This window comes from Pogoniulus pusillus, chromosome 7 (assembly GCF_015220805.1).
Source record: "Pogoniulus pusillus isolate bPogPus1 chromosome 7, bPogPus1.pri, whole genome shotgun sequence".
Classification (NCBI taxonomy): Eukaryota; Metazoa; Chordata; class Aves; order Piciformes; family Lybiidae; genus Pogoniulus; species Pogoniulus pusillus.
In genome coordinates this window covers 7287265-7299549 of record NC_087270.1, presented here as the reverse complement: position 1 = coordinate 7299549, position 12285 = coordinate 7287265, and the positions used below count along the sequence as shown (strand labels likewise).

At 39.0% G+C, this 12285-nt stretch overlaps 1 protein-coding gene across 9 annotated transcripts in view; it reads right to left on the bottom strand.

Annotated features, from left to right (window-relative positions):
- The window catches only part of DST (dystonin), a 337092-nt gene that overhangs the window by 49009 nt on the left and 275798 nt on the right, over positions 1 to 12285 (bottom strand). For all 9 annotated transcript variants that reach the window (XM_064145802.1, XM_064145796.1, XM_064145803.1 and 6 more), the window contains 6 exons: positions 9982 to 10200; positions 6507 to 6710; positions 3502 to 3733; positions 2939 to 3165; positions 2163 to 2285; positions 1453 to 1554 (listed from right to left, as the gene is read on the bottom strand). In XM_064145802.1, the coding sequence (XP_064001872.1) occupies positions 1453 to 1554; positions 2163 to 2285; positions 2939 to 3165; positions 3502 to 3733; positions 6507 to 6710; positions 9982 to 10200 (1107 nt within the window). The remainder of the gene's footprint in view (positions 1 to 1452; positions 1555 to 2162; positions 2286 to 2938; positions 3166 to 3501; positions 3734 to 6506; positions 6711 to 9981; positions 10201 to 12285) is intronic.

Here is a 12285-nt window from a genome sequence, read left to right as displayed (position 1 = left end):
CAAGAATATTGCACTTTCAGATTAAGAACAGTTTTACCAATCTGGGTAAATGCAGAGGAGAAAACCTTTTCTTCCTGCTGGTGATCTGTGATTTGTTACAGAGAGAGGATTAGGACAGGCTTGTTGGAGCTGCCCACTGCTACTCAGGTCTCTGAGTTAAGGACAACTACCCCAGCACACTCATTAAGATCAGGCAGCTACAGCTAACCATCTACCCATAATACTTTTCATACTCTCTACTGAAATGAGCATAAGGCAGCACTTAAACACAGCTCTTTCACAAAGTACTGAGACCATAGAATGTACTATATACAGCCTGGGGAAACAAGGAGCACTTAAACCAATGGCAATCTATGATTCTGTGATAATATAACCCTCTAAGTCAACCTCAGTGCAGTCTGAATGTAAGTGAACGTGGAGAAAAATGCATAGTGAGGGTGTTGTGGAAAACAGGCATGTTGCATTATCAGTAAGGAGTGTTCTGGTGTTTGATCTGCACTGAACACACAAGCAACTGCCCTCAGTGCCATGTGAAACTCTCATTTTATAAACATATAAACGTTTAAACAAGACAGACAATAGTTCCAGTGAGTAAAAAACAAGTTGTGCAAAATCTGATGATGTTTGGAGCCTTTTCAAACGTTTCAATCTTCTAGCTATTCACTCACAAAAGATATGAGGCCTGCCAAAACATGCAAAGAGTATGGAAAAACACCAGCACATGGAAGGAAAAGATCATAGGACCACAGAACAGTTTGGGTTGAAAGGGACCTTTAAAGGTGATCTAATCTGTTCCTTTCTCCTTCCCCACTTTTTCTTTCTTGTAACTTCACAAATTGTAGGAGGTACATTGTGCAAGGTATCTTACAAACACCTGCTGGAAAGTTTGCCTAGAGATTTAAAAAGTGAATCAACTTCTGAAGTACTGAGATGGGATAAATTATACTAAGAATCAGTACTGTGGGCTAAGAATATTATGTTATATTGCTTATAATGTTCAAACAAATATCTGATTTACAAAAGAGGTGGAATAAAACTGAGGCTATCTGACTGTCCTCAAACAAAACAGCATTGACTGATTCTGTGGATTCCTCTGAACATGTAAATGTGTCAACTTCAGCTTAGTTTTCATACTAGGTACTGTCTATCAAAGGAAATGTGAGCAGGACTACTGTGAATGTGGTATCATGAAAGCTCTGCTTTTATCAATAAACAAGCAGACGTTCATTTGGAATTCTAAGGATAGTGAAACGCTTAAACAACTACAAGAAGAAAACCTAAGAGATCTACTCTTCAATGCAAAAAAAGTAACAAATTCAACTAATCCTCCCCAAAACATCAATCTGCTGAAGAAAAGTCACTATAAATCAGTGATCCATTACTTGCAACCTACCTTAACCATCTTAAATCCTATTGACTCAAGACCACACTAGGCATATCTCAGCATCTTACCTGCAGTCCATCCTGGTATTGAACAGCTGCCTGCATAGCTTCAGCAAGCTTGTCCACTCGTTCTTTCCATGTTTTATTTAAGGCATCCCAGGCAGAATTCAGCTGCAAGTAAGTGCAATTTATCCCAATGGGTAAAATAATTTTACTGCTGTATGATGTGTATTCACTGATCATTCACTGGTCAATAACACCAATAAACTAAGCATGAGCAATTCATATTCAGTCCATATGAATGCTCTTGTTCTCTCTATCACTGCATAAATTTCCCTCAGAATACACTACATATAGTCAGGACTATAAAAACTGCCAACTTCAAATATTGGTCAGTAAGTATTTAAAATAGAGATTGTCATTAATCCAGGCAATATTATTTAGAGATGCATCATAGCAATAAAGGTAGTTTAAAAGAAATGTACATTGATGAACATTAGAGAAATTAAAAGCACTTTTGGTTGTCTCAGTTGTCTTCCTTGGCATGAATCAGATATACCTGAAATTTACTCTAGTATCAATTTGCAAAGAGTAGCCATCTACTAACCTGAGAGATTTATTTACCTGAAAGGCAAACCTTACTTTCCCCTGAAGGCTTTGCAAACACCTCACTTATGACAATTTCTTTTAATACAAAATTTGTTGGGGGTAGGGCGAGTAGTAAACCAATCCCAACAAGCATCTAATAGAATAAACTTAAGCATCTGCACTTCCCATACCTCATCTATACTCTTGTTGACAATAGGTTTGTCAGGCTCTCCACAAGCAGCTCTAAGTTCAGAGCCAAGGCTCACAACTGCTTCCAGTTCTTCTTGTAGCCCATCAATTTCTTCTTTAGCAGCCTACAAAGACAAAAAGATCCAATACTGTCCACCTTACACTTGTAACTTATGTACAATTTGCTTTCAAAATAGATGCTTAAAAGATAAGTATCTCTTTGCAGTGTCAAGAGCAAAATCAACTGACATCAGTCTAAACTCTAACAGTGGCTTATGATGTCATTTTGCATGAGTTGGAAAAAAAACAAGCAGCAAGTTTTAAATTAGATTTCTTTAATTAGTGTTGTCTTTTGTAGATGTTATCATTCAACCTTCAAATCTTTAACTATCAGCATAAGTAATTAAAGGCTTAGAGTATAATGCATAGAGTATGCTACATCTGTCCACCTTTCATTTAGATGTTACAAATCACTCTGGGAATCTAAAGCATGCATAATTTCACAAGTCCCTGTGACATGCTCACTATATACAAGCTTATAAACAGATATGTAACTATAATGACAGGCACATGTTACATGCTGATTGCAATTAAGCACTGATACATGTTATTTACCATAGTCTTGAGATATCATTATAGTAAATGTCTGTACAATTATCCCTTCTCAGTGTCTAAAAATCAATACATACATTCTTCTGTGGTATTTCAAAGTAACTTTGTCTTTTCTTTGCATGCTGTAAACAAAATACTTCCAGTCAACAAAAGACTTTCTACTGACCTCAGTGGCTTCTTGCTGCTGCTTGACTACAGATGGGTCAACACCAGGTCCCTCCAGCTCTCGAATGAAGTCCTGAGTATCTTTAATAGTAGCTACAAGAGCCATATGGTCACACCAAAACTTTTCAGCTAGTTCCATTACATCCAACAATTTGGCCTCTCTTTCTTCAGTCAAGGTCTGGATATCTTCCCAAATAAGGACCATTTGGTCTAGTTTATCTTGAACAGCTAAACAACAAAGAAAGCAGATTATTACCTTGGCAAACAATTCTTGTCCATAAATCTCTTTACAGTTGTATAGCAGAAACATATGTGTACATTTTAAAATTTAGACTAAAATTGTTTCTTTACAGGACTCTTTACAAGGTTAAAGTGGAAACAACCAACATGGCCTTCAAAAACAAAACAAAGGTTACATCCACGATGAATTATTTTAAATGATGCTTTGCTTTTATAAATCCTTAGCAGCTTCCCCAGAAGAACAAAATCCCCAGATTGGCAGTCATCAGAAATGATGCAGCCTGCTGCACTTCCAGGGCACAAAACTTTTCTCAGTCCTACTACCTTTAGCAGATATATCCTTGTCAGCTCCTTCTGAGCGAGCAATCATTTCCTCCCCTCTCTGCTTCAGTGTTTCATACACTGGCTGAAGTTTTTCCAGATCCACTGACAAGTTCTTATTTTCACTGATTTGCTCTTTAATCTTCTCAACTTCTGCTGAGATTGAAGGTGGCTGCCTCAGACGTTCAACTATGCGTTTCAGACTCTCAAGAGTTGGATCTATCTTGTCATGAAACTAGGAAGGTGATAAAGGACAGAAAGAAGATGGAAATTAGATTAAAAAACAACTGCAAAAATAGCATCTGAATCAAAAATTCTCTTGGAGAAACATACTTTGACATAGTTAACAAATCTGTCCAACATACAAATGTGCAACTGCCACACACCTTCCTCCATGGTTCTTCCCCTCTTTTACTATCTGAATGACAAAAATGACATAGCAAAATGGCACTTCCTCTCAGATTTAAGAATTTTACTATGAAGCCCAGGGCTGATCCTGAGACATTCCATTTGAAGGCACTACATGTATGGCAGAACCCACACGCATTTAGTTCTAATTCATACAAACTTTTATTTGGGAGAATCATGGCCTTCTGATGTTGTAATTTCTGAGTTATTTACCTTAAATACATAACATTTCCATATCTGCACCAATATAATGGCATATAACCACCAATTAAGACTGATATATAAGGCAATTCTAAGAGATAGATGTTATTGCCCAGGTGACAACTTGTTGGTGCTGTGAGGGTATGCTACTTTCTGGAACTAATGATACACAAAAGCCTGTATTATGTTCATACATTCAAATGAGGCAAGATAGATTCCCAAGAATTCAACTACAGCTATGTGAACATTGTTCACCCTTTGGCACAGGTCTAAAGTTAGCTTTTACTCTATGTTTTTGATCCATAGAGATCGCTAAAAATATCTCATCACCATGCCCCCTTCCAATTACAGAAGCTAACAAATTGTGGGTGCATTTAATGATCCTTCAGGATCTAAAGTAAGCACTCTTGAGTACACTTGGGAAAGGTGCTAGAAAGAGCACAGCAAAAGAGGATTACCTTACATGAACAAATAGCTACATCCTTTCTCCTCAAAGGAGCACAGGCAATACAAAATGTGATTACCTTTTCCCAGCATTACAACCCACTCCAAATCAGACTCTGTGACTAATGTTATGGAGTCAGGGTTTTTGTTAGAAGTGTGAATATCATCCAAGCCAAGAAAACGTGTTATGAAAGATAAGCAAACTTCAAATTCAAATCTGTGTCAACCAAACCTGAAACTGGCAACATGCAGGTCTAATTTGAGAACATGTATATCTGAAACTGTTGGTGGTGCATTCAGTGGGCCTCTCCCTGTACTTGTGCTTCTATGAATGAGACACAGTGCTTTAAAACTTAAAGAGAAGAAAAGGCAAGTCATTGCAACCTCTCCTCCTGGCTCCATAGGTTACATCCTGCCTTTGAAACATAGAGCAATTTAATATAATTTAAAGCTTGAAGAGTTTATTATTCTTCCAGGACTGTCTAGACAAACACTGACATAGCCATTACAGGTAAATATATATTATCAAGGCTCTGTACTATCTTAATAAAAAAGAGTAGGTTATAATAAAACTCCATTCCAGGTGCCACAATATTTTGCTTTGCCATCTTGCATACATGTTTACATTGCACATAAAATGAACCTTAAGGCATTGCACAAGTAATTAAGTTTTTTCTCAACATGTGATTGAATTCAAGCTGTTACCAAAGAATGTATTTTTATTCTTGCTTTCCATTCCTAGCAAGTACAACGTGTTAATGTCTATCCCATACAAAGCAGGGACTTGAATGCCAAGTATCCTGATTTCCAAATGTGCAGCTCCAAATAGTGAGCATCTATGATAAACACTGAATCTACATAATCAGGCACCTTTTAGAGGTGTGCATAAGGGAGGTGTTTAGAATGACTTCAATTAGAATGTAATGTCTATAACCAGTTCAAAAGCAGGTTGCTATCTGATGTCACTTTTTTTCCCCCCTTAGCTTCTTAAACACAGTCTGCAGGGGTTACGAAGATCACATTAAGTACACTGACCTAAGACAAAAGAGATTTAGAAGGTAGACTTGATAAAAACTTTTAAGGAGTATTTCTTTCTTTAGTACTCATAGAGATGAGCAGAATACAGTACTTGATTTCCAGCAAAGGGAGAAAAAGAGCAATTTCATAAAACCAGCAGTAACAAATAAAGTATTTTTTAGTCATTTTTTGGTGTGAGTTGATGCAGACAACTTTCCTGAGTTCTTTAATGAATTTGGGGTTGAGCACACTAATATCAGTTTGGGCTTAATGATTATTAAACCAGTATTTAAAAAGTCTCTAAAATGTGATACCTAACAATACTCTATTGAGGTTCATTGCACAGGATGAACTTAAGGTACCCAGCTTTCATGGGCTTGATCTGAATTTTGTGCTTATGATGACATTTTATGAGGTCTAACTTTGCTCACAATACTTCTACATAACAGCACAGGTTATGTTCAAGCATATGTTAAGCTCCTGTGGGACCACAATGAAGACCAAATGCTACTAGCACTGCCAAGCTACCTCCAGTTCCATTGACAAGACTCTAACTAAAGCTTCTTAATTCAGGATACGATTACACCCAGGTTGACTGATCAACAGAGACATTCATGTTAAAACAAAACATTAGCTAGTAACAGACCAGCAAGAAAAAAAATGGAATAAAAGAGAAATAAAATCCCAGAGTTTTAGACCAACCATTCCTTTTCATTTTACTTAACAATTAAGTTGTAGGATTTTTCAGCTAAGGTCAGAATTCTAACCAATATATAAAATTATAAATCCTCCAGAAATAGAAAAATCAATGCCACAAGCAGTGACATGAACATTCACAGGTGATTAGGTTGAAAAATATAGATAAGAGAGCAGATGACAATGTCTGTGTATCATTCCATTTGAATGAATACAATTATACTTTAAACTGAAATTGATACCTGGGTACACTGAGAAATGGCTTCATCCAGTGCCAGTGCTCGCTTTTTGACATCTTCCTTAATTTTACTGTAAAGGCTGTCAGCTGCCACATACTTCTCCTGGATAGAAAAGCCTTCTCCTGGGCTCAGCTCCAGCAACTGAGGCCCAGTTTTGTTCATCTTATCTATATGAGGCTTGTGCTCAGCGATCAGCTCACGCAGTTGCTATAACAAATGAAACAACTTATCAGTACCTTATGCTTGCACCACCACATTACAACTGTCCACACTTCTAATACATCCAACTGGCAAGAAATCCCAAACAAATACCTTTCACCCTAATATAAAGTGCAAATAAATTTAATGACTGCTCTGCCAATGATGGCTCCCATTTGAATGCAGAGCCATCCAGGCATGAACTGCCACAACTGGAGACACACTGGGAAGGTCCATGCAACACTCCTGTATCACATATGGCTGTAGGTAAAAGATGGTTAACTATGAATATGGTGCTAGCAATGACACTCCCCGTGTGCAGCACCACATATATCCTTTTTAATATTGATATTTGTCACTATCTGCAAAGTCCTAAGCTTCTTCCATTGAAGACCATCACAGAAAATGGTATGGGCGTTGCAAGAACATCAATTCTAATTATTCTTGATTTAAGGAAAGGAAGCTAGCACAAGGGAAGGTCAAAGAAATCAGTGACAAGGACAATGAAGATTTATCTGCATAGATTGAGCAACCTAGTTGAGCAGTCTTTCCTCTGGCCAGAAGAACCCTTTGTCTTATGACACAAAGCTCAACAGGCTACTTATTAAGTAAATGAAATCTTCTATCAGCTGTCTACTTCCTCTCATCATCCATCCGTCCCCAAAGTAAGTCAAAACTGTGATGAAGTCTGTGCAGAGGCTTGTGGAAGTGAAAGGTCACAAAATACCTTTCAACTTGCCTAAGGACTTGGTTTTATTTACTTGCACCCATAGACAAGACAAAAAAGGAAGTTTTTTTGTGGGAGCAGCCTAATCCTTTCCTCCAGTTTTATTTATTCTTTCAGCTCATTCCTCTCTTTCCAGAAGAACTTTGCCTCGTCAGAGGCACAGTTTCTCTCAGTTCTGTGGACTCCATGTACTTCTATCATACAGCTCCTGTGAAGGAACATGAGAGGCACATGCTCTGCTCCTCTCAGCTCAGTTTGTTTAGATTAATGAAGACAGAGAAAAGGGCCTAATATCAGTCTCAGTGTAAATAAATCCTCCTCTCTTCAACTAAGGTCCTTCCCTTAAAAAGAAATCCTGATACTGGCTTGCTTACTTGCTCCTCCCTATAACAGAAGGTTGAAAAGACCAAAAAAGCAGTGACCATGACTCTCCAACAGTCCCCTGATGGCAAAACAGCAATGAAAATACAAAAATCCCTGACTCTAGATAGGCAGTGAAAATGCAACTCTATTTGCATAGCTTACAACAAGGAAAAGAATGTTGGCTAGTAGAAAAGAGGAAAAAGTGAAACTAAGTTGAGCTTAAAAGTTGTAGAAAATAATGTTGTGTGTTTTACTTTGGTGCACAAATAGACAATTTGACACAGGGTCAAAAGTATATGTATTTCTGGGTCCAAAACTTAGGATAGTAGTTTGCCCACAGCTCAGTTCAAACCAAACTGCCTGCATGTTACACAGAATCAACTCTGAATTCCGTGACTTGGAACCAAATAGCCATCAGAAAATGTAAGTAAAGAAAACTCTTTTCAATTCACATTCAGAAATACCTTCTTTTTCTCTTCTTTTTAATAGAGCAATAAGTGATTTGGTCTTCTCCATGATCTACTATTGGGCAAACAGTTCTAGTAAACAAGTATTTCAGATCAGATTACATGTTAAAATGGCCTGACATTAATCTTGTACTTAAACAAATCTCAGCTAATGGCATAGCCCAGGGAAAATGCAAAAATAGAAGCTCATCTGAAGGGCCTCTCATGCAAGCAGAATGATTAAAGCAGATGGAAAACAATCTTATAAGTAAAGCAAGTATGATTTGGTTCACGGTGACTAATCAAGATCGTTTGTAAAGCTCATGTTACATAGCTTAGCAGAGTGTGTTTGTTCGTTGTGGACATAGGAAGACAAATGCATGAACTCAGTGTTTACCAGCACATAAGAATGTCATAACTTCATTAACTGGTCTCAGAATAAATGGACTTTGAAGCCAGGGTTCATCCTATCAAACTTGAATCATTTAATTGAGGTAGCTAGAAAGGAATAAAAGCTCCAAATCCTAGTTACTCTGTCCTTAGCAGGGTGAAATTAAGCATCTCCTGCAGTCATATGGGCTTTGCATGTGCTGAAACATGAAGGTTTCTTCATCTCAGTGGGATACAAGTGATTCCATGTGATACTAGTAGCCATACATGAACCATACTACTTTTTATCCCAGCTGATCATTCCTCCATGTAAGACAGTCCGTAGGGTGGCCAGTGTAGAGAACTGTTGTCTCTACTTTGTGAAGCTATGTGTTAAGGTAAACAATGGCTTCTTTTAATTATTACTTAACAAACACATTTGACATGAGAAATTATTATGGGATTGGCAGGAACCCAAACGACCCATTCTTGATTCTCTAATTGTTCATCTTCCTGGCCCAGCTAAGTTTAGCTCAAACGATACCAACAAAACAAATGCCAATTTTTTTTCTCATGAACAGAAGATCAACAAATGTGCATATCTGTATACAGACTGGACACAAAAGCAGCATTTCACTTTCAGCATGCTGGCAGAAGGCATTCCAGTTCTTTAGGCAACCGTGTTTTACCTCCTTTTGTTTCTTGCTACAATATCTCAGCTTTGTTCTTTCTGTTTAAGGGTTTGGCTCATTCTGACATTAATGAGCACTTTTAAACATACTTCTCAACCGTTAATTTCTGTGTGCTCACTTCTTTCAATACAACGGCAATTTTTCCTCTTCAGTCCTCTTTTACACCTATATATTGCTTGCTGCCTTTCCCAGAGGACCAACTGCATGCAATTTGAGGTAAAAGCATCATTGAAATTGTCTTTATTTTCTATTTTTTCAACAGAAATAACACTGTCTGGGCTTTTAGCAGAGTACTCCACGATTCTAAGCAGAACCATAGAATCAACCAGGTTGGAAGAGACCTCCAAGATCATCCACTCCAACCTATCACCCAGCCCTATCCAATCAATTAGACCATGGCACTAAGTGCCTCATCCAGGCTTTTCTTGAAGACCCCCAGGGATGGTGCCTCCACCACCTCCCTGGGCAGCCCATTCCAATGGGAAATCACTCTCTCTGTGAAGAACTTCTTCCTAATATCCAGCCTATACCTACCCTGGCACAACTTGAGACTGTGTCCCCTTGTTCTATTGCTGGTTGCCTGGGAGAAGAGGCCACCCCCCACCTGGCTACAATGCCCCTTCAGGTAGTTGTAGACAGTAATAAGATCACCCCTGAGCCTCCAAAACTGGCACAATGCTTACCCTGTGCTCTTCCTGTTGTTGCTTTAACGTTTCATATTCAAGGGCTGGTGCAGGAAGCTGAGAGATGATCATTTCTGTTTCAGTTAACCACGGCCAAAGCTCTTCATAAGTCTCCCAGAACTGGTTAACCAGGGACTGAGCCCGTTCCAGCTGGAGGTTCCTCTCAGAGTTCATTTGACAGACTGCATCATACTTCTGTAAAAGGCTTTTCATTTTTTTCTGCAAAATAACATCAACAAAAATTAGGAAGGCATGTTTACCCATGTCTACTACCTTCATTTCTAGAGAATCTTTGATAATTGTATTACCAAACCATGATGAACCAAATTTCATTTTGATAACATTTCCATGGTATCAGTTTAAGGAGGACTGAATGAATACCATGGGAGATTGGAATTTGGCAGAATACTTCTGAAGTAACAAGAAAATGGGCTGGGGAGATGGGTCCAGGCCAACCTCATGACATTCAACAAGGCCAAGTGTAAGGTCCTGTACCTGGGTCAGGGCAATCCCAAGCACAAATACAGGCTGGGTGGTGAATGGCTGGAGCGCAGCTGTGAGGAAAAGGACCTGGGGGTCTGGGATGATTAAAAGCTCAACACGAGCTGGCAGTGTGCACATGCAGCCCAGACAGCAACTGTGTGCTGGACTGCAAGAGCAGTGTGGCCAGCAGGGCAAGAGAGGGGATTCTTCCAGTTTACTCTGCTCTCCTCAGACCCCACCTGGAGTAATGTGCAGAGTTCTGGAGCCCCCAACACAAGAGGGCCATGGAACTGTTAGAGTGAGTCCAGAGGAGGACCGCGAAGGTGATCAGAGGGAGCACCTCTGCTATGAGGACAGGCTACACGAGTTGGGGCTCTTCAGCCTGGAGAAGAAAAGGCTTTGAGGAGACCTTACAGTAGCCTTTCAGTATCTGAAGGCAGCCTACAGGAAGGCTGGGGAGGGCCTATTGACAAGGTCTTGTAATGACAGGATGTGGAGTAATGGGTTTAAACTGGCAGAGGGGAGATTTAAACTAGACATTAGAAAAGGGTTCTTTAGAGTGACAGTGGTGAGACACTGGCACAGGCTGCCCAGAGAAGTTGTGGATGCTCCCTCCCTGGAGATGTTCAAGGCCAAGTTGGATAAGGCCCTGAGTGACCTGTTCTAGTGGGAGGTGCCCCTGCCTATCGGGGGGTTTGCAACTGGATGACCTTTGAGGTCCCTTCCAACCTAAACCATTCTATGATTTATTGATACTGCTATTTACAAATAACAGTTTACTCACTGGGCTTCCAGGCAAGCTGTGAATGATTTGACTGCAGACCTTCGTCCCACTTCCCCCTTACATAAGATTCTTAACTTCAGTGACACTTGGCAGAAACTCTATTTCCCACAGCATTTCCAAATGAAAGGAATACAGTGCAGAAAAAAAAACGCTGTTGGTTTTTTTTCTGTTTTAAATCTAGCAAGCCAATAGGCTATATTGTCATCCTCTTGGCTTACAAACTTGCAACAGAAACCACAAAACATTATTTTCCATGAGGGTATATCTTAACTAATGAGGATGTGTTACCATCAATAATATGATAGAGCTACAAGGTTCAGTTATTACAAATCCACTGTATTTGGGCACGTGATAATAAAAGAAAGTATCAGCTAGCTATACATTTTTTCCTGTAGAAGACTGCCCATGTTATCATTTTAATGAAATACTGTGCTAGCCTTGGGAAAACTAGACATATATGGAAGCCACTGAATGTGAAGTAAAGAATCTTTTCTTGCCAGAGCAAGCTGGCCTTTCATTTGTTATGCCTTACATGTAAATTAAGGTGCTATCCAAAGGACAAAACAGCCCAATACACAGAGACACAGCATTTCTGACAAATACAAATATTTAAGAGACTGACATCAAATTGCTCTCCCTTATGACTATAGTTCAACAGACAGAACTTCTTAACTATTTGAAATTAAAACCAAACCAAACTTATTCAGAGAACCTGCAGCAGAGCAGAATTAGTGAGGTATTGTTGTTCAAGGAGGGTGATCACTGGAAGGACTAAATTTACACAAGTCCAACCTCAGCATCGAACCCCACAACTAACCTATCCTTAAATGTCAACACACATGAAAATCATGTCTGCATATATATATACACAGTCCAAACATCAGGCTATGTGTGTGTAAATAAAGGCTAAAGAACATCTTTCATAGCCTGTCTTAGTCAAAAGGATGGAATAATTTTGGCAAGTAAGGTCTAAACTGAAATCAGCAGAAACGAAAGATGCACACTGAGGTGCACAGCCTTTGAATCTGGCACAGAAA